At 43.7% G+C, this 25,020-nt stretch overlaps 1 protein-coding gene across 4 annotated transcripts; it reads right to left on the bottom strand.

The window, feature by feature from the left end:
* Positions 1–900: 900 nt before the first annotated feature.
* LOC144934196 (peroxisome proliferator-activated receptor delta-like) lies at positions 901–25,020 on the bottom strand. Of its 4 annotated transcripts, none has more exons than XM_078859776.1 (9): positions 24,976–25,010; positions 18,655–18,784; positions 17,960–18,058; positions 17,267–17,559; positions 16,584–16,722; positions 15,132–15,430; positions 13,441–13,881; positions 11,859–12,087; positions 901–9,920 (listed from the first exon to the last, which is right to left on the bottom strand). In XM_078859776.1, the coding sequence occupies exons 2-9, from the start codon at positions 18,755–18,757 to the stop codon at positions 9,673–9,675; spliced, it is 1,851 nt and encodes a 616-aa protein (XP_078715902.1). In that variant the 5' UTR covers positions 18,758–18,784; positions 24,976–25,010; the 3' UTR covers positions 901–9,672. The 4 variants fall into 4 exon arrangements, with proteins under 4 accessions (XP_078715902.1, XP_078715901.1, XP_078715903.1 ...); XM_078859775.1 differs by lacking the exon at positions 24,976–25,010 and adding an exon at positions 21,544–21,947; XM_078859777.1 differs by lacking the exon at positions 18,655–18,784 and having other exon boundaries at positions 24,976–25,020.

Genomic DNA, 25,020 nt, shown 5'->3' with positions numbered 1-25,020 from the left:
TGTTCTGTTTACGTGACAACCCCTACAAGTTGGCTGTGTCGGGTGGTGGTGGGTTTAACATATTGATATATGTGCGCGATCTAACCCAAAACAAGTAAACCCGTAAAAACAAAGTTTTTCACTATAAATCCTTTATATGCATGGCGGCTAGTCTTCTCGTCCTCTGGCTTGAGATGGCTGCCACCTATGGGTCAGATGATTGTCTGCCAGTATTAAACAATTGGTAATTAAATATTTAATTTGTTTTCCCTAAACAGTATAACATTTTGGAACATTTTTTTCACGAAAATTAATTGTTACACACAACGAGTCTGTGTGGAAAATGTCAGCTCGATTGGATCACGGGAAGTGGGTTAAAAAACGAGCGAAAGATTTGCACGGTCCTAAGCAAGCAAGTTAACTTAATATAAAGGATTTAAAAATATATTCGCCTGTGGAGGACGCGGGGATCGATCCCGCGACCTTTGGCATGGGAAGCGAGGGCGCTACCAACTGCGCTACTCCGCCACGGCCTGTGGAGGGGTTACGCTCTGGGCTCCTACACTGTGACGTTCAGCCAAAGCCATGAATGAGTTGTATTTGAATAAATGTAAAATATTTTTTTTTTGCCTAAAAAGTGTAACATTTTAGAAAAAAAATTTTCACGAACATTAACTGTCTCGCACAACGAGTCTGTGTGGAAAATGTCAGCTCGATTGGATCACGGGAAGTGGGTTAAAAAACGACCGAAAGATGTGCACGGTCGTAAGCAAGCAAGCAAGCGAACTTAATATAAAGGATTTAAAAAACCTCTTATGGATGAAATTGGTCGTGAAAGCCTACGTGTTGAATACAGAATTATTAGGAAGCACAATACAGTGGGACCTTTGGGGGGAAAAACACACACAAAGGCTTGAGAGAATAACTAAAATATTTAAAAGCTTTATCACACATTAGTAAATTGTACAATCAAAGATGCATAATTACATATTTTTACAGAAGTACAGTATTCCAATCTATAGACGCCAGACCTTTGTGAACAATAGTATTTGTTTATGTACAAATTCTGTGCATTGTTGAACAATCCGAATTATTTTTTGTAAAATCTTCCATCAGTTATTGCCTTAAATACTCAAATATTGCAAAAGAATGTTTTAACGTGTAAAACAAAATATATCCATAATATAATTACGAAATGGCATACACAACCCTGACAAGATGGCAAGGTGTGCTAATCATAACCAACCAAATAAAACAGAATATGAACGCAAACACGTGAACAGACACGTGGACAGTGTGCAGACAGAATGTTCTTCAGCGTCTGCAAAGTGACATCTGCAGCCATGAAACGGAAGCTGGCAGCAGCAGCTAATCTTAATGTAGCCGTGGACTCGTCTTTTGAAGAGATGACTTGTGCTCTATTGTGGAAAATTGAAATGCGTCATCTGCAGACCCTGCCCCTCACCATGAAATTCATATTTTAATCAGTGTTTCTTTATGTTCTGAAATTTATCTGCGCATTCAAAATAAAAATGCACGAAACGGTAGTTTCCATACGTGGTAATGCTATGCATAAAAGCGTAGTAAAGTGATGGTAGCTCTGGACAAAAAGACCTCGTTTAGTCATGAACAGGAACTAAAATATTGAACACAACCATTACCCACTTTCAATTTATTCCAAAGATAAAAACACCTTGCCCAACTATTAAAATACTCCTAGGTTTTTCGTTTTAATGAGCTACTTCACACGTCAATTTTAATATTTTCATAATCGTATTTTTTTCAAGTGCCAATGTAAAACGAGCTTGTTTTAATTGGTTTACTAGCATCACCAGGTTGAACAGTTACAGATAGCAGATAGTGTGACATTACATGTTCACAACTGAATTAGATATTTTTTTTCACCCCGAGTGTTTAACAATCCAAATAATATTTTTATACAAATGCAATACTGACATTTTGGTTTCTGGTTCACCTTATTACCTAACGTGCTTCAGGCTACTAAAAACTTTCAAAGTGTTATCACGAGAAGTGATTCTTTATATTTTATTGTTGAAAGTGCACGTTGCATATAACTACACAGTCCTTTTTAAACAAACCAATGGCTTTTTTGCATCAAAAGCAAAAAAGTGAATAGAATTGTAGATTTGGGTAACGGTTTGGAGGTGTATTGAACTCCAATAAAAAATAATAAACATCAGGGATGAATGCTGTAAGTTGCACGAACACCGTGAACTCTAAGCAATAAAAACAATTACATGTGATGTATGCATGTAATCATAACGACTATGGCAGGATCATGAAATTATATTTTGTACCATAACTTGTAGCTTTCAGAAAGTAACATCTTGAGAATTTACAGCAAACGCCTATCATTTTTCAATATGCAGTAGTCCCTCGGTTAACGGTGGCATCGGTCAACGTTTTTTCGGTTAACGTTTCACCAACCATAGGACCCCAATGGTTTCGACTAACGTTAACATTTTGATTAACGGTAATGTTTACGATCTGCACGCGGGCGCCAATTTCAGCCAGTCAGAGCGCTCGTAAGTGGGCTGAGTCATGTCCCCAGCCAATCAGCGATGGCCATTGTTTACATTGTTTTCTATTTTGGCAGTGGAAAACAGCTCTCTTGCAGACTCAGTGATTTTTACCCATTGTTCAGCTTATGCAGTGAATTCGAGAAACAGCTATTTCGGTGAACAGTAGTTTTCGTTAAACGGATTAAAAACGTTAACCGAGGACCTACTATCCCCAATAAAAAAAAATACAAATGCCAACAGTGGCTGTTCAACGGAAAAACTGCCCTCCAGCCTATTAATGTCCAACAAAGGCTCAGAGTTGTCGGGTGGTGGAGGGTTTTAACGACACATATATATATTGACGCGATCTAACCAAAAAAAAACTTTCATGAAAGGCTCAGAGCCACCAATGGTGAGACGAACACCACTCAACGCTCATGAGATCAGGGAAGCACCGGGTCCTGGCCCATGCGTGCGTGTGGATCACCGGTCACAAATGTTCCTGCGAGGCCACGCGGTGCACTCGATTAGTGTCATTGGGTCACATGCTACGAGCGTTAGAACACTCAAAACGATTTACGACAATTTGTAACGTGAACCTGCGAGGCGCTACGCAGCTGTTCCACATCTCTTTGATACGTTAAATCGTTTTGCAACACAAAAATATACACAACGCGGGGAAAAACCAATGCAGTATTAAACTCACAAAATTACCTTTGTAAATGTATACAAATATGACAAACTCATGTACCCGATGTTAAACGTTTTTTCAAATCATCTGAACATGTGATCACTAACAATTTAATTTATTCTATACTGTATTTCGAAAATATAAATCAATATGCACAGTATATTGCGTAGCTGTCAATACCAACAAAATAACGTATTTGAACAAAAATCACGGTTCTATTTGGCAAGCATGTCCTCATCAGACTTAATTTTTCTGTTATACTGATTTAATAATTACTTTATAAACAACAGCAATAAGCTATGTTGCGTATATGGCGTTTTGCTGCTGTGTGTGCAGACCACCAGACACTGACAGATGTGTGGAGTTTTTAATCATAAACGTGAATATGTATTGCTTTTGTACATAATCACTCCTTACGATAAAAACCCTCCTCAATTTAAAACTATACGCGTCACAATCATCTTCATAGTATCACGTGATTCTGGTACAGCTATTGCTGGCTATGGAAACAGAGGATGGCAGGAGATATGGTTAACAACACAATGGGATATAACACTGAATGAAGTCATTTACCAATCCATGTACTACCAAAATGCACCGAACTGTTCGGTGTGCGTTGGTAAAGGACCAGAACCAGTTCAGACATCACTCACAACAGATGTAAGGCAAGGCTGGGAATCACACCCAGTTCACCAGATTATATCAAAGTGTGTTACGCGTTACACTACCACTCTCCACTGAAACAACGATGTACAAATAAAGAGCAGCAGATTTAGGGTGATGGTGCAGTGTTTAGTGCATGATGAACCAGCCTCAGCTAATATTAACGGTAACATCCGAATCAGTCCTAGCGTGCCCACGTTACCAACTCGTAATGACCAGCATGGTAAAATAGTCAAATAATTCCCCATAATCGACATTGTGGTAGCCTTCTAGCTTCAAGACTGAAAAATGACTGATATGTTATAAAAAAAAAATAACCCATGCACAATAATTGAAAGTTGATACATTCCCTTGAGCAGTTTTTTTTTATGTTTTTGGAATTGAATCTTCACCGAGATATGGAGACAGATATTTCAGTACCTCATGGACATCAATTCTCTCTCTTCTAAGACACTGAGCCAAAAACAGTTAATCTCAGTCACATTTTACATTCACGTTGGAAAGATAGGGCAGCCTATTCATTGTCGGAAGTGTGTGATGGTTGCAGCCAGGAGTGATTTCAGACCACATTGCCACCTCTTGTGCACCCTGGTGGCCCAGGTTGGGGACTCCATAACCAGTGGAGCGAATCAGAAAAAGCACAGAAGGGTAAAAAAAAAACCCTTGGTTGGCTGGGGCAGTGTGGACAGGCTTTAGGCCTGTGGAGGTGAATATGTGGGGGTCGTGTCACCCTTGCGTGGCCTCGTCACTCTCGTGCACATCTTCCCAACAGCTTCACGGCTGATCGGACTTGACACAGACTGAGTGAAATGTGGCAGCTCGCCACCACACCACCCTTGAAGTCACTAGCAGTACTGGACTTGGTTTTGGTCGAAACTCTAATGAGATGGCCTTCGGCCACTTGTTTTCCATCAAAGCAGCTGTTTAGGTGCACACAAGTGTGAGGTGACTGGCACCCTACATCTATCCTGAAAGGTGTTACTCGTAAAGGGTTTGAAAACAGATTGCTATTAAGATATATACAGGCAACGGTACTGTTGAGAATAATAATAAAAAAATGTATCGGCATTATTAGACATGAATGCTAACTTTGGTGACTCACCAACACGATTGGGTAGTACTTGTCTACAATGTTCAAGAAACAGTGCAGCCCATTAGTATGAATTTCAACACCAAATAAAGAATATGTTTATACATAGGCTTTCATAACCAATATTGTGATTCATCATTAGTTTATTTTGGGACAGATTGTCACGTAGGTAGCATGTCAATTAACAACGATAACCATCCTCCGCCCGATAGAGCCCATCAAATGAAGTTGTCACGTCATGGACAAACACGATACGTGATTTGGTTTATCAACAAACCGAAGGATTGTTGAAACAAACCGAAGGATTGTTGAAAAGCAATAAACATTTGTTTTTGGCAATCATCAAAATATTTTCTTGCTTTTCAACATTTCTCCTCTGGTTTGCTGATGAAACCAAAAAATTGGCTACATGTGCCCCCATGTGACATGATTTATTTGGCCTTGTCGGGGTGGTGGAGGGTAATAGTTGTAAATTGACATTATACATACACGATTTAACCCTGAAGAAACCAATTATGAATCAATAAAGTTGCTTTATATTTTAAATGCTCAAACATTTACATAAACCCTACTCTGACCATCTCCTACGATCTACGAGTGAAATAAACAGTGTATTACCACACGCTTTAAGCTCACACCACTAAAACAGTGTGGTCGTGGCACGTTTTGGCTCTAGCTGTGCTGACATTACATATCGACACACAGGTGTATGGATACGGGGGTACGCCACCACGGACAGAAAACACTAAGGCACAAGCACACTGTCAAACACACGCACACAGATGCACAAACCTAAAACACACGTATGGGTGTAAAAAGCAGCCTTCAGAAATATCCCTCAACTGTTCACCCCTAAAAATTCTAAAATTATCATTACTCCTGAGAACATTGTTTCAATATTTTCTACAACTTTCATACAAATAAACACATTTTTAAAATTCACATAATGAAAATACCACCACCACCACCACCAATATCCGCACGCATCAAGCAGGGCCATTAGATATGCCAACATACACAAATGTTTGTAAATAAAATGTAACCTTTTTGGAGCAGAGAGTAAAACTTGACACCGTAAAACTTACTGCGCTTCACGTGCTTTTTATCTAATATTTGACAAATCTTACTGACTACAGAAACCTAAAGGACCGTGAAATGACTACTATTTTAACCTCCAAGTATGGACACAAGTTATACCCTAAAAACATTGGCAGCCACAACAATCTACTGACGAGTCGGCGGCAGCAGCAGCAGCAGCTGTAGCGGCAGCAGCGGAGTGCGCAACCCGCTGTGGAGTGTTCCACCAGCCCAACAACACCGTGCGATCACACAGCAAGCTCAAACCAAACCCTGCGAACGTCATGACCTGCCGCGCCTGCAAGTTGTAGAACCTTAACACGGTGGCGGCTCACCAACATCAGAGTGGGGTAACGTTCCATTATTTTAATTGCTGAAGCCACCTTGCCACGGAGGGCAATATCGTGCCCCTCCAGTATTTTTTATGATTACACCAGGGTCATTGCAGAGTTAAAAGTTGATTTGATACCACAATTATACGCCACGTTACTGTTCCTCCCCCCTCATTTTCTTGATGTAAAATATTTGATATCAAAGACCAGGTATTGTAATTAGGGCATTACCCTTAACTATTCGAAGGATCAGAATCAAGAGAGTGGAACTCTTTGTATAAAGGGACACCCTAAAGGAACAAGTACACAATGTGTATAATCACCACACATGGACTATTACTTTGGGTTGCATGACAGGTTCACAGTGTTGTCAATGAGAAAAGTGCATTTTCCTGAGTTAAATCCCAGCATGTGAGGGAACCCCCCCTTTTGAACGTAGGCAATAACAATTCACGTTAATGGATAAGTATTTGAGTGAAAATTGAAAAAAAATGTCAGATATAAATTCAAATGCTAGTCATTAAGTTGTTATTGTACCCAAGAGCTGCAAAGGCAAAGTTGCCCCCTCAGAATCAGAATCATCATTTCGATTGGAGGAATCCGATGAACTACAAAGCTCTTTTTTACAGACGTCCAGTCACTATGTCGAGCCGTGAGGGGTTCCCCCAGAGAACAGCGCCCACTGCACTGGCGGAGCCATCACAGGGGGCTGTGTCCGCTCAGCCGGGAGCTGGGACACGTGCTGCCAAACAGTTTTACATTGCAGCAAATTCATCTGTTTTGCCGCATGGACGGATATCACGATTGTGATGAGGAAAAAGATTGTGCACTTGTTTTTTAGGTTTTCCCTTCCTTTAAACAATAAAGTGTACAACATTTGAATGTATTACCCATATAGTTTAAATGGCAACAATGAAGTTCCACGGCACAATACAATTACGTATGTTCACAACAAGTAGACATTACTACATGTATTCGTTGCAATAATCTATTGCCGTTTTTGTTGCGTTACTTTAACTGCTTAAAAAATGATGCGTCATCAAACAGCACTCAAACCAATCTGTACCGACCCTGCCGATGACTAAACCGTGCAATAAAGGAAAGTGCAAGAAGAACACCACACACCCAAGCCTTATGCATTTAGAATATGTTTTACACTAACTGCACTTAACTCCAAAATGCTATTACAAAAGTCCTACCCATGACTGTGTTTTCAGTTCTGTCATTGGTAAAAAAGTACTTTCATAATGCTTTGAGAACGTCATATTTTTGTTTAAAGATAATCTCGAACGTCAAATACACTATGCTGCTTGAAAATTGCGGGCCACATTATTGCAGGTAAGCCTACAGTGTCTACACCACTGCGAGCTGAATTAAATTCATTTCATGAATAAAAACAGCTAACTGCTGATATGTCACAAATATTTTTCTTTAACCTTATTGTTTGAATTTATATTGGACAGAAATCTGAATAACTTTTTTGCTTGAAATAACCTAAATAACGTATCAACTACACACTAATTCAAAGAGGATCAATGACTCGCACATCACAGCAAGACGCATTGTTGCGTAACAGGTGATAATAGAAACCAGAATGGTGGGTAACTGGCTCAAATTGACTACACTGACGTGGTGCAGCCACTACTCAAAGAGTACAGTCACTCGACCATGCGGACGATGGGATGATATCTTAGGATGCAGTCAAGGCAAGAGCGCCCATCGGTTACGAGACCCATGATGCACGGCAGTTAGTTCGGTGTGACTGGGCTTGGATTGGCTTAACTTGGACACGTGGGGAAGTGAATTATGACTCACAGTGGTATAGTGATCACCTTGTTTCTAACTGGTGGGACAAGTACGTGTGGAGCGGGAAGGACTCCTCTCCACAGCAGGTGATGAATAACTTTCTTACCATTGGTACATTTTGCATGCTTTTGAAATCAAGCTGCTGATTGTCTGAAACCGTGTGCAGAGAACTGATTTGGAGCAATTAGGTAGGCAGCCAGGTAAAATGGCTGAGAATGGGGCTGCTCTTGCATTGCCGAGGAATGGCTAAAGGCTGTGTATAAAAGGCGAACTCAGCACAGAGAAGGCAAAGGAGATATCAGCAACAGCACGGTGGTGGCGAGCTGCACTACCAGCAGTAGCCACAGCAGTAAGGACACACAGTCGACTCAACAGCCCACTGCCAAACTTTGCGCGAGTTGTAATTACTGGCGAAATGTCGTACTCAGATTGTAAATGTTGTGGCTTGGCTCTCCAACACACCGGTGTGCTGTACTAGTGACGAATTGGCACGTTCTGTTTACGTGACAACCCTTACTAGTTGGCTGTGTCGGGTGGTGGCAGGTTTTAACGACACATTTATATATTTACCCAATCTAACCCAAAAAACCTCTTATGAACAAGTGGGAGTTTTGTGGTGTATGGGTTCTGGTTGTTGGGGAGTCATGGGCCCTCAGGCTCCATGCTGATCTTCAAAACCAGAAAATATAACAAAGGGCAGAGTAAAATCACAAGTGTGTGAAACCAGAGTGTAATCCCAATTATATTGGCGGATAGTCAGGATTTCCCATATTCGGTAGGCTTTAATCCAAGCAGCCTGGGTGCCTAACGATGACTGAGGCAACCTCATTTCAAAGTGTTTGAGTTTGAGAATGCGCGAGGGCATAGGCATGAGTGTGCCCTGCATTGTCTATTTTTCAGTTTTTAGATAAATTCCATGTTTCTGCTTCACTTTACAAAACTGCCCTACCTGGTGGAAACCATTATGGTGGCCTGCTGCAAGATAAAGACAACCCATCCCTACGGAGTGTCTCACAGGTGAGAGCTGGTCTGGCGCACATGCAACTCCACCCATCACACAGTGACCTGGCTGATCACGTGACAATAGTGATGCCCGTTCTTAGCAAAACATGAACACCAAATGTTCCGTGTGACCTAATTAGCTGACAGATGCAATGTAATTGTGATTAATGACACATCTCCATTTGAAAAAAACATGGCAAGTACGAACATGGTCACGAAGAAGGCTTGTAAAGAATGGAGTTGGGCTCATGACTGCGGACAATGCTGACAGCAGATCCAGCGACGCACAGCACCTCGGGTGTACCTTTCAAAAGGATGTTTCGCCTTCATCAGATTTGTACCCAGCCATAAGCGAGTTTTTACTCAAGTTTCTGAATGTTGGGGTAATGCTAAAACTACTGTCATACAGCCTATCAGGCACTTCCCATTCAGCCGTTCATCAGGTTATCCTCTTGGCCCACACGTTTCAAAGTGTCCCTTTTTGCGATTTCACCACGGAACATGATTTCTTCAATACATGTCCTTAAATATTTCTTGCAGAAGGGGCGGCAAGGCAGTGTCCGCTTCGGTTTTGCGGATATTGTGCACCATTTGCGCGTGCTCCGTTACCAGTTGCCGAAGGTCCGAGAGTTTCTGCAGGAGTTTGGGGAATAGGAAGGGGCTCTCGGGGTGCGTTTTCCTCAGCTGAAGGTCCAGTGCCTGTAAGATGCGGTCCTGGATGCGCTCCACCGGATTCACATTAATCAGGCCAGGGCGGTCTGCCAAAACAAAAGAGTAGGCGTGGTCATTTTTATGAGACGTGAAAAGTAACATGAAACTCGAGGATTTAGGATTATGCATTACTTTTATTGTGCTTGTTTAACCCAAGGAGGCCTCACAACCCATGGGCAAGATTTAATAAATGATTACACATATACGCAAAAAACAAATTCACTGTCATTAATTCTCTCTGGCAGGTGAAGTGTGATGTGAACATTTAAATGAGAAGTAGGGAAAGTATTGATAACCTGGGTGAGCAGAGGGATGAAGCAGTTACAGTGGTGTTGTTTGCAATGTTAATAAGGTGCGAGAGGCTACCTGAACAAGGGAGATGATTTGCATTACCCATTGGATTGACTATGATTAATGCGTGCATGATTGTGTCTGTGCACACAAATACCACGTGCGCCTGTCTCAGCTCGTGATTGATAAATCACCTATGAACAGTTTTATAAAAGCATACAGTATACACAAGCTTCATGCGTGCATACACTGTTGTATTTTCACATGTATACACGCGCACTCTACATCGCTGTGGAGCAGGGCGCGCGGCCCATGCTCGTGAGTAGCATTTGCAAGCAGTGCCAGTCGGATGAAATTTATGCGTGTATTTGGTGAGTACACACATGAAGGACAGGATAGAACTGTATGAACAGGAATATCGGTATAAGGGTGTCAACAAATATAAGGCACCCAACGTGTCCGTGAAAAACACACCGAAGGACATTCAAAGTCAAACCATACATTTGGGGATTCAATCCTTTGCAGTTGTTTATCCGACATTCTGTTTGTTTGGTAATTGATACAACACACCCAACAAAATGAGAACATCAGCAGAAAAGCAGCGGACAAACTCCATGACCCCACCAGCCCATCCCCAACCACACGCTGTGAAAACACATGCACATGCTCTTTCTGTGGTTGCATAACTTACTGTAAAACTTTCAATCTCATTTTTTATTTACAAAGGAATGGGACGAGCCATGGTCAAGCCATGCAAGTAAACATGAAATGGCGAAACTGTAATTTAGTGAAGACACTTACAAATATATATTTCATGAGTAGTTTAAAAGTATATTAATAGGGAATAAATCTTATAAAATAAATATATAGTATGGATAGATGTTGAACTTCTTTTGCACCGTTCGTAGGCAACCATTCTAATCGGATCTACGGGAGTAATAACAGGTTGTGAGTAACTGATTTAAATTTAAAGGGCTAGAAAGCTGAAATATGTCACAAGTATTGTTGAGCCTAGGCTTTTAACTAGAAATATATGAAGATACATATGTATTTTGAACACCACAACAATGGGGACAAATTGATAAATGTTTTACATTTTGAAACTAGGTCCCTATGAAAGTGGAGATTTTGAAGGGTGCTAAGTGCAAATGATACAATATATTTCATAAACTCACTACATTTTATGTTTGTTTCTGAACTTGTGATGCTGAAGGTAATAAAAACGGGCAAATCATACCAAGTGGTAGGACTCTTTTTCAGGAGGATCCTGCTACAATGGATTTTTATTTTAAGATGTTTAAGTGAATTTCTGATGAGTTTATACATTACACGTTTTAAAAAGGATGCTCCTATAACAAGCCCAATTCCAATGCTATTTGACTCCATACAGTGGATTTCAACGAGTCTAAAATTAAGGAGATATTCAACTAGAGCAATGTTCTTCATTGCAAGGCCCGTGGGCCACTTGGCAGCCCCTGGTGGGGCCTTTTGTCCAGCCCCTGACGTGCGGCCAAACAATACACAAATGTGAATTATGCCACCATTGTGCTGTGAAACCCCAATAGTTTCAAATGTGTGGTGGGGGCTTCACGCAGATGATGTCTTATCGATGAAAGTGCCCCCCCCTCTGGAAATTAGTAACACTCGAAATTAAGAGCTACACTGTGGCAGCGAGCACATGCACAATTCCTCACCTCCACACAAAATGATGGCGGCCATGTACAGGGCGAGGTCCGTATCGTCGAGTGACAGTGCGTTGAAACGTATGGAGAACTCAAACTTGGGCTCCATGATTTGACAGAAGGGGGAGCGGAGGGAGCGCAGGAATTCACGCGTGATGAACGCCGAGCCGTAAGCGATCAGAAGTCCGTCTTTGTTGATCTGGGCCGCCAACATCGCGAATATCACCTCGTACACACCGTACTGGCACAGGGGAGCAGAGTCAGAGGACTCTTGTTAAGGATCCTAAGATGGACATATACTGCCAAAACACATTCACCGCAATCAACACATATATGCAAGTGTACTCTTGATATTACTCTGATAAAAAAAGACCAAAAAATATCAGTAATTACCTGCCATTACTGACATGAAAGCTAATGGACATGACAACAAATATTTGATTTATGGCAACAATCATATATATTCCAGTTGAGAAGTTAGATGGTGATAAAATCCAATAAATCGTATTAGAATAGATGTGGTCCACGCGACTTTTATTCCATATTACCAGCAGTTATATGGCTCAATAAATGTGTAGCTGTATTGACTGTGAATATGGCATAGATACTACAACTATAATACCCACCACCAATGCTTAATCTTTGCCAATTCACGAGTAGTCATGAAAAGCTACAAACTAAAAAACTACCAACTTTCATAAAGAACCAAGAAAATGAATTGCTGCAGTCACGAAAGTTTTAAGTCAAAATTTGTACACCAAGTTACTCATGTGCCACATTCACCATTGCAAACCACACTTGTCGTGGCTGATCTCACCAACGTATGAATAACGCAAATCAGGATTGACACAGAGATAGAGCAATGACATCGGTTCATGTATAGGCAACAGAATGTGGCACCGCAAAAGCCATGCGGAAGCAGTGGCTAGGCAATGGCTGATAATATTGATGAATGAGAACTCTGTGTAAATCTCTATGACGGCTTACACACTGACATGGCAGTACAGCTTTTGCTCATTCACTGACCAATAATGCACTCAGAATCACACAACAAATGTATTTCGTTCAATGTGACGGCGAGCGGTGGAGTAGATATTTGCACATTGCACGATGGTCCCAACAACCTGAGTTTGATTCTTGGCCACAGCGATTACCAGTGGGGAGTTATATTGGACCCTATCCAGGGCACTCATTGTAAACAACCCCGCACTACGTCTATATAAGTAAACATACATTACACAAAATTCTTCCAAAAGCATGCATCTATCTGGTATGTACAGTACAGTACTTTATGTATGTTACATTTCCAGAATTTTGGGTTTAGAAAAACGTGCACCTCTTGGCATAATACCTAATATGAAGGATAGGATTTTTGCTGAATATACTTTTTACTTGTTAACCATTACTTGGGTATGTATAGCTACAATGAGATGTTTAAACATGTGTTTAAGATGTTTGATGTAAATTTCACGAACACGATTTGGCATATGTTCAATTGTCGTTTACAATTAAAAGGCTTTAATTATTCTTAGCTCCAGACCGCAAAACTTAATGCGTGTGCCCTTTTGGCTTTAAACGCATTTTAAAAACATACCTTGAGTAGAGTGACTTGGTCATTTAGATCAAGGATCATGAAACCGGGGATGCTCTTGGCAAACTCCGTCACCTCTCGGACAGCCTCCACCAACCGGTAATGACAGCGGTTAAAAATCCTGATCTCTGCCGCTCCTCTTGGAGGAGTAACCTCTTGGTCACCAGACATATTGCCTTCCGCGTCGGCTGCGAGTTCGGTATCGGTGACGCCATTGGCGGTGATGAACACGCAGTCCGTGCCCAGCACCCGCCCGCGTGTGGTGCTGTCACAGGGGCCTCCTCTTCCGTCACAGATCGTCCCTCCACAGGCGCCGCCGCAACCTCCGCCCACACTCGCAATATTTACACCAATGCTGCCGTGATTGTGGATTGTGCCGTAACCCGACTTCTGGAGGATTGTGTCTTCAGCCTGAGCCAGAGACTCGTGGTCATGGATCACCACCTGCTCAATGACAGACAAGCTATATTAGCAAAGTGGCTATCTTAGTGAAATCTTTATAAATAAACGTGCAAATACAGTGCAATATACTAAGGCTGTTTCAGCATTTCAGAAGCTCTCACTATAACTTTCACAGTCTCTGGAATGCAGCCTCTATTTAGCAGCTTAAGAGATTAGTGTCAATACAGAATTAAATCGAGTGCTGTGACAGTAGAGCAACATGTAAATTGTTTAACAGTTTTACCTTTATTAGGCATAAGCAGAACTCTATAGGCCTCGTTGCTGCATCTCGAGTAAGCATTTATTGATTCAACCCCCATGCCTCTCTGCGCAGCTATACAATAGCCATGATTCGAATACGCTTTTATGTTCTCCTTTTAAATGTTTCTTTACGTTTATGCATCGTTTGCTGTGTAACGTTAGGCTCATATATCATGAGCCAGAGTTGCTTTAAACAAATGAATAGTTGAATTCCTAAACTGAGACAAAACTATGCATCACTGCCAAAAAAACTAAAAGGTTTAAAAAAAAGTCTTAATATCTCTTTCAGCTTACAAGCAAGATTCATTTGCAGGAGGAAGTTTTTATTTGAAATAGAAAATTGTAATTACTTTGGCAGATGTGCACCCATCACTCATAATGTTAAGACATTTATGGTGACTCAGCATTTGAGAACACAAATTAATCACAAACACATCGAGGAAACCAAATGTAGACAAAGATATTCTGTGAACAATGCTTGAATATGATGCAGCATGCCATGTGACAAAGTACTTCATATTCAGGTTGTGTCAAATGTATATAAAAAAACATATTTGACAGCTCGATACATAATGTAAATATTAGAAAATGGGATGATATTAGTGTCTTTCAGTGGAATAAAAAAGCTAAATTTCACATCTGACAGCTCCTTGAAATTTGGCCTATGCTTTGAAACATATTTCAAGAGTGCTGTGACAGTTTGCCTTCTGATACAATTATATCAACACATAAACCTAATCATGTGGATAATGCAATTGGTGGCTATTCTGTTAATATTCTAGGAATTTTAAAACACCTGTAATTGCATCCAATTGCCCAGTCTAAATCCAGCAGTGATATTATTTACACGTTTTAACTATGGGTTAAACCCAAACAACGACACATTTCCATAAATAATATTGTAAGAACGTGTTTAAACATAGTTTATATCATACGATAAATTATTTTCTGAAAGAATACAAACATATTATTGAATTTTGCGTCATACTTACAGCGTTATTTTGTACTTTTCCAGCTAAAATCGCCTGAGCCTTGGCCTTGGACAGTGGGAATATGCGGAGGTAGGCCTCTTGTACGAGGCGAGCCAGAGAACGGAGGTCGCTCACAGCCATCCCCATCCCCTCGCCCGCCACGCTGCTCCCACCTTGGCAGCCTCCGCACACAGACACACTTGTCGCAGCGGTGGTTTTGGTCGCGGAGCCTGTGGTAAGGTCTGGGCGTAGGCTGCCCCCGCACACCTCGGCAATCAGACGCTTCTTTTCTGCCTGAGGCATGCGCCCAAATCGGATTGCTACACACACACAGACAAGCCACAAATGAGACACCGATGACTAAGCTACTGATGCACTCTCTCAAAAGAGTGCAAGCAATATTATAACATTGTTATCATCCAAACACAAAATATTTACGAGTCATAACAGCTAACAGCTACTGATGATCACTCAGAAATGCTCTCATCCAGTCAGAGCACCTACAGCCAATGACAACTCAAATCCCAAATGTGGTCTCACAAGTGCCCCAAAAATGATGTATTTGGAGCTCCCTCCAGTCACAAATTAGCCCAACAGATGACTCCAGGTTATGCACCTGCTGATAAGACAGCCTTCCCAAAGTGCTACTAATCGGCTCCGGCCTCTGTACAATCAGGCAACCGGTCTGCGGGACACCGTTTCACTGCGGTACCCTCACAACCCGTAGAGCTACCATGGGAGGACACACGACGACTACAGCCATGGCAGAAAAAATACTCGATCAAATACTGGCTGACCTCAACTGGTATAAAGACAAGGTGGTGCCCATTCAGAATTCCTATAGTACGAGGTTGTGGAACTTCCACGTAATGGCGGAGCCAGGACTTTCAGGTAGGGGGTGGCAACCCCTCCAGCAATGAAAAATGATAGAGGAGTTGTTAGTAAGTAAGGACTTGTCCCTTGCTTTTTATTTGACGCGTGTGCGGCGATGGCGCAGCCATCGATCGAGGGTCGAATTTTAACCATGTATGATCGGCATCGCGCTCGCCGAAGGTATGATGCCTTCAGGGAAGTTGTGTACTGGATACATATATACTGTATACACAACTGCGCACAATTCCGTGAGTCACTTATAACTGCTTTGCCGTTACTTATTGCCAATTATTGACTCAAGACTATTGCCTTATCATCTCATAGAGTCCCTGGCACGTACTAACATACTACACAGTGGCAGTGGGGGTCGCAAAATGCCGATTTATTTCTAATAAACCCCAATGATCCGATCGAAATTAGGGATTTCGATTGGATCATTGGTGGGGCACGTGCCCCCCCCCCCCCCACTGGCTCTAACAGTGCTTCCACGGGTGGCCTTTAAAGGCAACGATGTGAAGGTGTTTAAATATACCGACCACGATGAAATTACCTATTTATACGTGCTTTAGGCCCTATGTAAATGTGGCTGAGAATATCTACCTTCATGCGACATTCCGACACCCAGGCACTTCTGAAAGCGGCAGTGCTGACACTTGTTGCGACTCTTCTTCTGGATTTTGCAGCGTTGGTCACACTTCTCATACTCCAGCTTCATCCTAATTGTTCTTCGGAAAAAACCCTGTGGAAAGATGGGAAGGAGGTGTGAATACAGGTGACTGAGAGCCAGTGGGCCCAAGAGGGCACAGGGAAATCATACAAGCTGCACACGCTGCAGTGATCTCGTTTTATCATGGTGGTAGCATGGTGCCAAAGGTTACAGTTCAAGATTTGACATCTTCTGCTCAATTACAATGCATCAGAGTGATCAAATTTTTATTTTGCCAAATACCTTTCAGCTGTACTATTGATACTGTGGTTTAAGATTTTCACATGGAGTTAATAGTGTCCCACCCTGTCAGCAAATGACCCTGGAAGAGGACATTATAAGAACTACTACACTTAGTACACTTAGTCACTACTACAGTAGGCCTCTTCATTTACACCCAGAACATAAAGTAGTAAAAACATATTTTGAGAGGTAGCCACATGTGGTACATCAGCTGGATATTCTGCAATTCATGCATTACAAGTGCGCTATATCGGATGGTGTATATTTACTTTGCGAGAGTAAGGGTGATACGTTGCTCTGTTGGCAATCTCGGAGAATTTGAAGAAGGACCTACCTTGCATCCCTCACAGGCGTGCACTCCGTAATGAAAGCCCGAGGCCCGGTCCCCACAAACCCGACACTCGATGGGAAGCAGCACTGAGCCCAGTCCATTAGCAGCTCCCTCCTCCATGAGACATGTTCTTTTTACACCAAATCCTGACCCCTCCTGCCCAACTGCAACTGCATTTGGGCCCAAGCCATTGCTGCTTATTTCACCATCACCAGAATCCAGGTCTACCCCCTGACTGGGTTTACATGGCGAATCAACTGGGGTAGAGAAGGAGACAGAATCTGATCCAAGAGATTCTGGAAAACAAAACAAAATCAATTACACTTTAAGAGACAGTCAATACTAGTTACTAACCACTGCAGAAAGCAATGTGGGTGGCAACTATTAATTTATAATATTGGAGTAAAATGACTAAGTACATAACACTTGTGGATATATACAAACAATAACTATTGAAGGACCTTTATGGGAGTTCACTGGCAACAGCACGAATATAACTAACTTATATAGAGTATACAATCAAGCTCAGTGATAACACTGCAGTTTATAATCAAATAGTTACATTACTTTTCATATTGGTTAGGATGCTAGATATGTGGATCACGAGTAAAACCTCATTGTGTCAGCTGCCAACTCCATGCAAGGACTTGAGCCTGTTTTTTGTTGGAATTCAGCAAAAAGAGAACAGGGCCTTACCTGTGCACACAGATTCCCCCAGGCTGCAGGCAGGACTCACTGGAGCCACGTCCCCTGGTGACACGTCCATATTGGGCAGGCCCAGTGGCCCACCCAGGCCTGAAATACACATGTGCATAAGTAAGACACACTTAGGAATACCTGCATGCACCTTACGTTAAAACAAATGCACAATGTTAAGTTGCATTTCAAAAAAGGCTTTAGAAAGAGACAATTGAATAGCTTATGGAAACATGCAGCACAGTAATTCATTCAGTGACACTTACATAATTTAGTGTATTTTTTTTAGTGTAACTTATTAACTTACCGGTCTACAATTACTTTGCAAACATAATGCATGAAAATGTGAATAACAACTTTATCTATTAGACAACACCAGAGAGCATTTAGTCGGTGTTTACTACTCGAGTACTTGCTATGACATACAGATCAGGAATATTGGCAGTAACAAATACAATTTTACAAAAGCTGAAACGTATGAGCATGGATGGTAGATGCTCATTACTACACTGAAAGACAGAACTACATATGGATGGGAAAACATACAAAAGTGATATATCAATATCATAGTATCTGACAAGAAATTGTAAATGGATTTGTGCAGGACAAGTCAACAAGAAGGGATAATGGTCAGTGGTCAAGGTTAACGGCCGAGTGGCAGGCAAAGGAGAGGACGGGCTCGAGAGGATGTTCACCATGGAGACGTAGCAATGAAATCAGCTTCTGTGCAGGTGCTGGATGGATTGTTGTATCACAAGACCATGAAAGATGGCGGCGGCTTGGGGAGGCGGTCCTCATCCAGCAGTGGGTAGACCATGGCCAATGCTAATGAGATTACAGTCAAAAAGTCAGTGCCTCAACTGCAACATTTGTAAAATTTAAAATACTATATGCTTGTGGGTGAGAAATTACATCAAACCCTGCAGATTCGGTGCTCCGTAAGCCTATGACATAATTAGCATTGAATTTGCGTACTTATAACAGCATTCGCAGATAGTGCTTGGCCCCCTTGTGAGAGCATGTTCACCGTGCCTGGGTACAGAACATCAACATTGCCTTTAGCCAGCATGTCAACTCTCCATAGAAACAAGGCTTTATTTGCATTACTTATCCAAATATAAACACTTGACTAGAAACAAATGTAGATCACAGAGAATCTAAAATGTAACCCTCACAGAAGTTACTCTTGAACAAATATCCCTATATATTCTTCATGCCTATAATAATAATTTCCTTATCTATCTGTCTATCCAGAAGAGCCACACTGAATCGGAGGAAGGTCCTGCATTGGGTTTTTATTTAAATATTTTTTCAGCCAATTCATGAGTATTTATACAAATGGGAGGAAACCAGAGCACCCGGAGAAACCCCACATGTGTGAAGGGGGCAACACTCCCCGTACAGATGGAAACAGATGGAGATTAGTCCACTTTCTGTACGACCTTCTCCTGGCAAGCCAGGATATGGCACCTTGTCGCCCACAGGGAATTTCACAAAATTTGTGTGATCCACCACCCTCGCCTCCACAGTGCTGGATTACAGGCATGTATAGCCTATATTGACTATAGGTGCCGATAACATTCTTTAAAAAATGTAACCGCATTCTTTATGCCTACAAGTTTGTCCAAATTGTATGCATAAGTTTTAAGTAACAATGGCACTAGATAATTCTGAATAAAATTGTAAAACAGTTATTTTTTCAGTTTTAAATCAGGCAGTGCTATATATCTCTCGAAGTCAAAGGATTCCTGGTTACGGCTTCCCTGGAAACTTGTGCCTGTTCAGTGAGGAAAGCCGCACTGAACCTCTCTTTCAGGAGTGTTCTGATTGGGAGATTTATGTTCTAAATTGCTCTACGATGCACGCAAAAATGTTTAAAAATTATCACCGTCGTTAGTGAACCAAACAATTCACCCCACGTGGAGTATGAAGCTAAAAGCAGCAACAGGAATCAAAGCCCACTGGCAATTACTAATATTACTATTCGTCTGGTGGAGTAGGCAAACAATAAACACCTGCATGAAAATAAATGGGTGGTTGCCCTTTAGGTCCACTTGCTTCATACATCATTTAGAGCCTCGTATTAACTGTGTGATGTTCAACGGCATCACGTGTCACGGTGGGGACCAATTCCGCCCACAGGCGGCTGCTGCCTTCTGCCCGACGGGTATATAAACAGCTCAGCGCCATTTGTGCAGTTTAAAAGATCCTGCGATATTACTCTCAAGGGGCGATCATCACTTTGATGTTTTCAAAACCACCAGTGTCAAAATTAGCCACAACATAAGTGGCAGATTGGCTGAATTATTTACATTATTTGAATGGCATTTTTAATGGTGCAATATATTGTTCTGCAAGAAGTACTTGAAAAAAACACGTGCATTAATAAGAATAATTGTTTTGGTGCTGGGGCGCACGCTTGCCTGGGCTCGTCAAGTCGACGAGTTTATCTGCTACTCGTGTCAGCAGAGACGGGTGAGCAGCGCAAGAGAACTGGTTGGGTTAGCTCCTTTTATGGAAGTAAAACCAGCTTTGTTAAAATCGACTTTGCTTCCTCATGGGAATACCAGCTGGTTGGGTGGGCTTAAAACCAAATCAAGCCATTTTGGAAGTCATGTTGACTGGGGCAACCAATCGGAACTATGTTTTTTTTTAAAAAGCGCCTTTACATCTTGACTATACGGGCAATCAATCATGTATGCAAAAAAACGAGCATTTATGAAATCACATTTTAACTTTAGGCTAATGTAACGGACCGTAATAGAGGGCACATCACAATCGTTTGAGCATAGTGCAGTACAACAATGTATTTCGCCGCACTGCCCTCTGCTGACAAAGTAGGCCCACAACAGCCGAGAGCGCAGGTTGGGTGTGTAGCAGAGGTCGCAAACGGGTTTTGATTCCTTACCCGTACCCGGCCGCACCAGGGTCGCAAACGGGTACCCGTACCCTACCCGATACCCGGCTACCCGGCCGGGTATCGTGTAGGGTACGGGTAACCCGATTGCGACCTCTGGGATGAAGCCATGTTGCAGGTGCGGGTGGGTTGATTCTAGGAACTTGAATTGTCATAAGAGGCAAGACGTTGGGAAACGAGTGACAAACGGTTACTCACCAGTGACTCACGGCCTACACGTACCCGTACCCGGCCGCACCAGGGTCGCAAACGGGTACCCGGCTACCCGTACCCGGCTGGGTACGGGTAGCCGGGTATCGGGTAGGGTACGGGTATCGGGTACCCGATTGCGAGTAGTGGGCATCCATCCACGCACCATCCAGGGACAAAACCCCGATTAGCTTCCGAAATTGGGCGAATGTCCGGGTGATTTGATCACAGGCATGAGAATACGAGTCAGTACAGTGGTATAACATAGACCAAGGAGTCAGCAACCAAAATAACAATACAAGCAATTCTTGTTTTTAGAGTTCGGCAGGAAACTAAATATTTAAAGAGCCGCCAATGCAATGCAAATACGAGGCGGCGGTCCTGAATACATAACGTCACGAAGCAGTCCTTAAAGAGCCGCACGTTGCCGACGCCCGAGACGAAAATAAATAAAAACGACGTATCCCTACAAACTTGCACGGAAATCGTCGTCGTTTTGCACTTGCAGATGGTTGGATCTGGCTCGCACCCCGTGTTTGCCGAGCCCGTGCACTGCTGTGAACCCGCACGCGTGATGCGGGCGCATCCGGCAAAGCCCCGTGGCCGCCTCCTCCTCCTCATCCCGGGGGAGCCTCGGGCTGCATGGCGGTCGATTGTTTACCCCAGCAGCACTATTGATGCTGATGCTGCTGCTGCGCTCTCGCTGTTACGACGCAGTTGTATGTTGAACTCCTTTCGCACCGTACGGAAGCCAACCGTGCTGCCAAATCCGAGGTGCAGTTGCGGCTGCTGCCTGCATACACTGGGGCTCTTATCTTTCACATGCGTGTCGCGCGCGGCCTGTCCCACACCAGATTAAATCTTAGCTACTGAGAGAGAAAGAGTGCTAGTACAGTCATTGACCGTTTTGCTTTCTCCATCTTTTCAACGTGTTGTACAACACGCTGCTTCGACGGCAAAATGCCCGAAGTTTTGCTCAACGCGCCTCGAAATCCTTCAGCTTCTTCACGAACTGAGAATTGTCGTGAGTTCCTAATAAGTTCCCGGCTTTTTCGGGAAACGTCGGGTGGCATGCCGGAAGGAAGACAAAACACACCGGAGGAAGAAGATGAGGCTTTGAACTTTGTCGTGTGCTCTCCAATGGGGGAGGTCAAACAGTACGACGTTAGTGACGCCACTGACGGACTCAGAGTCCACTTAAAAGCCATTTAAAGTATCGTGTCACCACAGGCACGCATTGACGATCTCCAAACTAAAGTAATGCGCAGACCTGTCACTTTAAACCACTTAACACCGTCGTGCAAATAGTTACATGCTGAAATCAAACGCGATGTTAATATGAATTCCGTACAACCAAACAGATCCCCAGAAATGCGCCCGATATCATCACACCTCGAAAGCTAAGCAAGTTTGCAGCCTGGAGAGTGTGTCGACAGGCCACCACCACCATGATGAACGTTCGCAAGGTTTCCACAGGGGTGGTGCCGCGTTATGGGCATAAGAGGGTAGTGCAAGCAACATCCATTGTGATGTACCTATCAATATGCACTACCCATGGGCTCTTTACCAGCGAGGCCCGAATAACCCCAACAAGTTCACCGACCCAGCAGTGGACACTGCATACCTGTCAAACCCTTATCCGTGCCCTACCTTATTACAAACCAATTCAAACCTTATTGGTCATACCGCGCCCGTATAAAATCTCAACATTCATCCTACAAAATCCCATCACAAGGGAGAAACACAAACAAATGGACAATTTTTCTGCCCGTATTGAAACGGCCGTACGCCGTATGGCCCTAAACACTCAAATTTCCTGTACAAGAACACAGGTAAATCGTATGGGTTGATAGTTATGGGACAGGTTCCGAAGGGCTGCCTGCTGTACGTGTAAACACAACCGCAGCAACGAGTTGGGTTTTGTTTAACCTTTGTGGTTTCACGGCAAGCAGCCCTTTCTCCACTGTGTGGCGCCACTCGCGAATTTGGGCCCCCACCGATCGGAAGAGTTTCCATAAACGCCGCGTGTGGGTGCGGAAATCAACACTCCTCTGTGTGGGGTGCCCACACGGCCACCAATGCCACACGTTCACCGGAGGAGACTGCACGCCCCCCCACCATACCATCCCGATTCATCCCATCGCCAGTGATGCACACAGCCTCCTGGCATGTGCACGCACGATCACCGATTGGAAACGACTTGTGCGTTATAAAAGGCGCGTCCAAGTTTGGCCACGCCATTGCTCAGATGTGTACTCGCATTGTGTGAGTATTATGTTTCATGACATATGCGTGGGGACGCTTTCAGCCAGCAGTGGATTGACAAAGGACCACGCTGCTCTATGCAAGGGTGGCACAGTCGGGTGTTTTACAATCGGGTTTAATTGTCTTTTTATATTAAACCCGATCATCTGAGATTGGGAGAAATCCGGTTTAATTGGTTCTAGTTGCAGAACCGCACTTCGCCAACTTCTCAACGATGGGCTTCATCCATTCCAAGCGAAGGAACTCACTGGCGCCCACGATTGTGGAGAAGCTCGTGTTCATCAAGACCAACCTGCCCGCCGCATTCTACGACTACCCCGTGCCCGACGGTGCCCCGAGAACGATAGCAGCACCGACGAGGAAGCAGCCTAAGCCTTGGATCAGAGTTTCGTATTCATTAAACCGGGTTTTAATTCCCCGAAATCGGGTTTAATTGTATTAAAGAAAAAAACCCGATGCCTGCCGCTGGAAAAATCGGGTTTTTTTCCACCCATGGTTCTACGGAGTCAATTGTTGCGTGGGGTTTGCCAGCCCGGGCTATCGATGTGCACCGCGCCACCTCCCCGGCTTGCACAACCCTGTCTGGGGGGTGGTGGTGGTGGTGTGGGGTAGACGATGTTGTGTGGTGTTGGGGACGTGATGACAGAACTCCAAAAGTCTGCAACCCCATCACGCACATGGCTGGACCGCGGTGTCCACTGCGTCTAGGTCGGGACTCCGTGTCCCCTCGTCTCGGAAACTTTGCGAGGCGGTGAACACCTATGGACCCTACGCCGCTTATAGGACGTGGTGTATCATTGTAGAGAGAGAAGGGCGGGTATGATGACTCAAGCAGAGCCCAACCACAAAGTACCAAAGTATAATCCAGTGACAAGAGAGATTACACAACAAACGTCACCACAGAGATTGTGCCAGGCTAGGTGCACCTTGAGGCCATCACGTGGAAGTGTGGGAAGGTTCTCTGCTGGCAGGAACATGGGACATAACCCAGACTTTTTAGGAGTTGACCGAGATTATTGGCAGATTCTCCACCTGTGCCAACCAACACCACAATAACAACACGGGCAGTAAGACGACACAGACTCGGTCAGCAGCAGTCGCTATAAACACGGCGGACGAGTGGCAGGCGATGTTCGTGGCGGTCTCTCTCTCTGGTTGTGGTGCTCACACAAGGCGAGTGCCCTCTCCTCATTATTCTCCTCATCCTCGCCCGAAGAGGACGGAGACGCCGCCACTTTTGGTAAAGTTCGGCTCATGGCGCGTCATTTTGCCGACCTGGTGACGACGACGTCACACGACTCTCTGTACACACACTACGATATCGACCAAACTTTACCCCGGACTTTTAATTGAAACTCGTTACAGAGCACAATCCGGGAGCGACGAGATGGATGATGATGATGCTTCGAGAGAAAGACAAGAGCCGCGGATCCGACATCGCGGCTCCATCGCGGCGCGGAGCTTGGTAACGACGCGGGGGGGGTGGTAGGGGGTAGTAGGGAGAAACGACGCGAACTCCCCCGCTCACGGTGGCGACGCAAGCTCGGCTCGAGCGCGGCTTAGCAAGCGCCGCCTCGACGCGGGCGGACAGACGGAGCCGGACACTGATGAGGGGAGCGCGGAGGAGACGCGCCACGAACCCTACCTCTGCCGTGCGGGTGGCGCCGAGCGGGCCTCCCTCACAACCCCG

This window comes from Lampetra fluviatilis, chromosome 9 (assembly GCF_964198595.1).
Source record: "Lampetra fluviatilis chromosome 9, kcLamFluv1.1, whole genome shotgun sequence".
Lineage (NCBI taxonomy): Eukaryota > Metazoa > Chordata > Hyperoartia > Petromyzontiformes > Petromyzontidae > Lampetra > Lampetra fluviatilis.
Note: the sequence above shows the minus strand (reverse complement) of the source record. Positions and strands in the feature narration are given on the sequence as shown.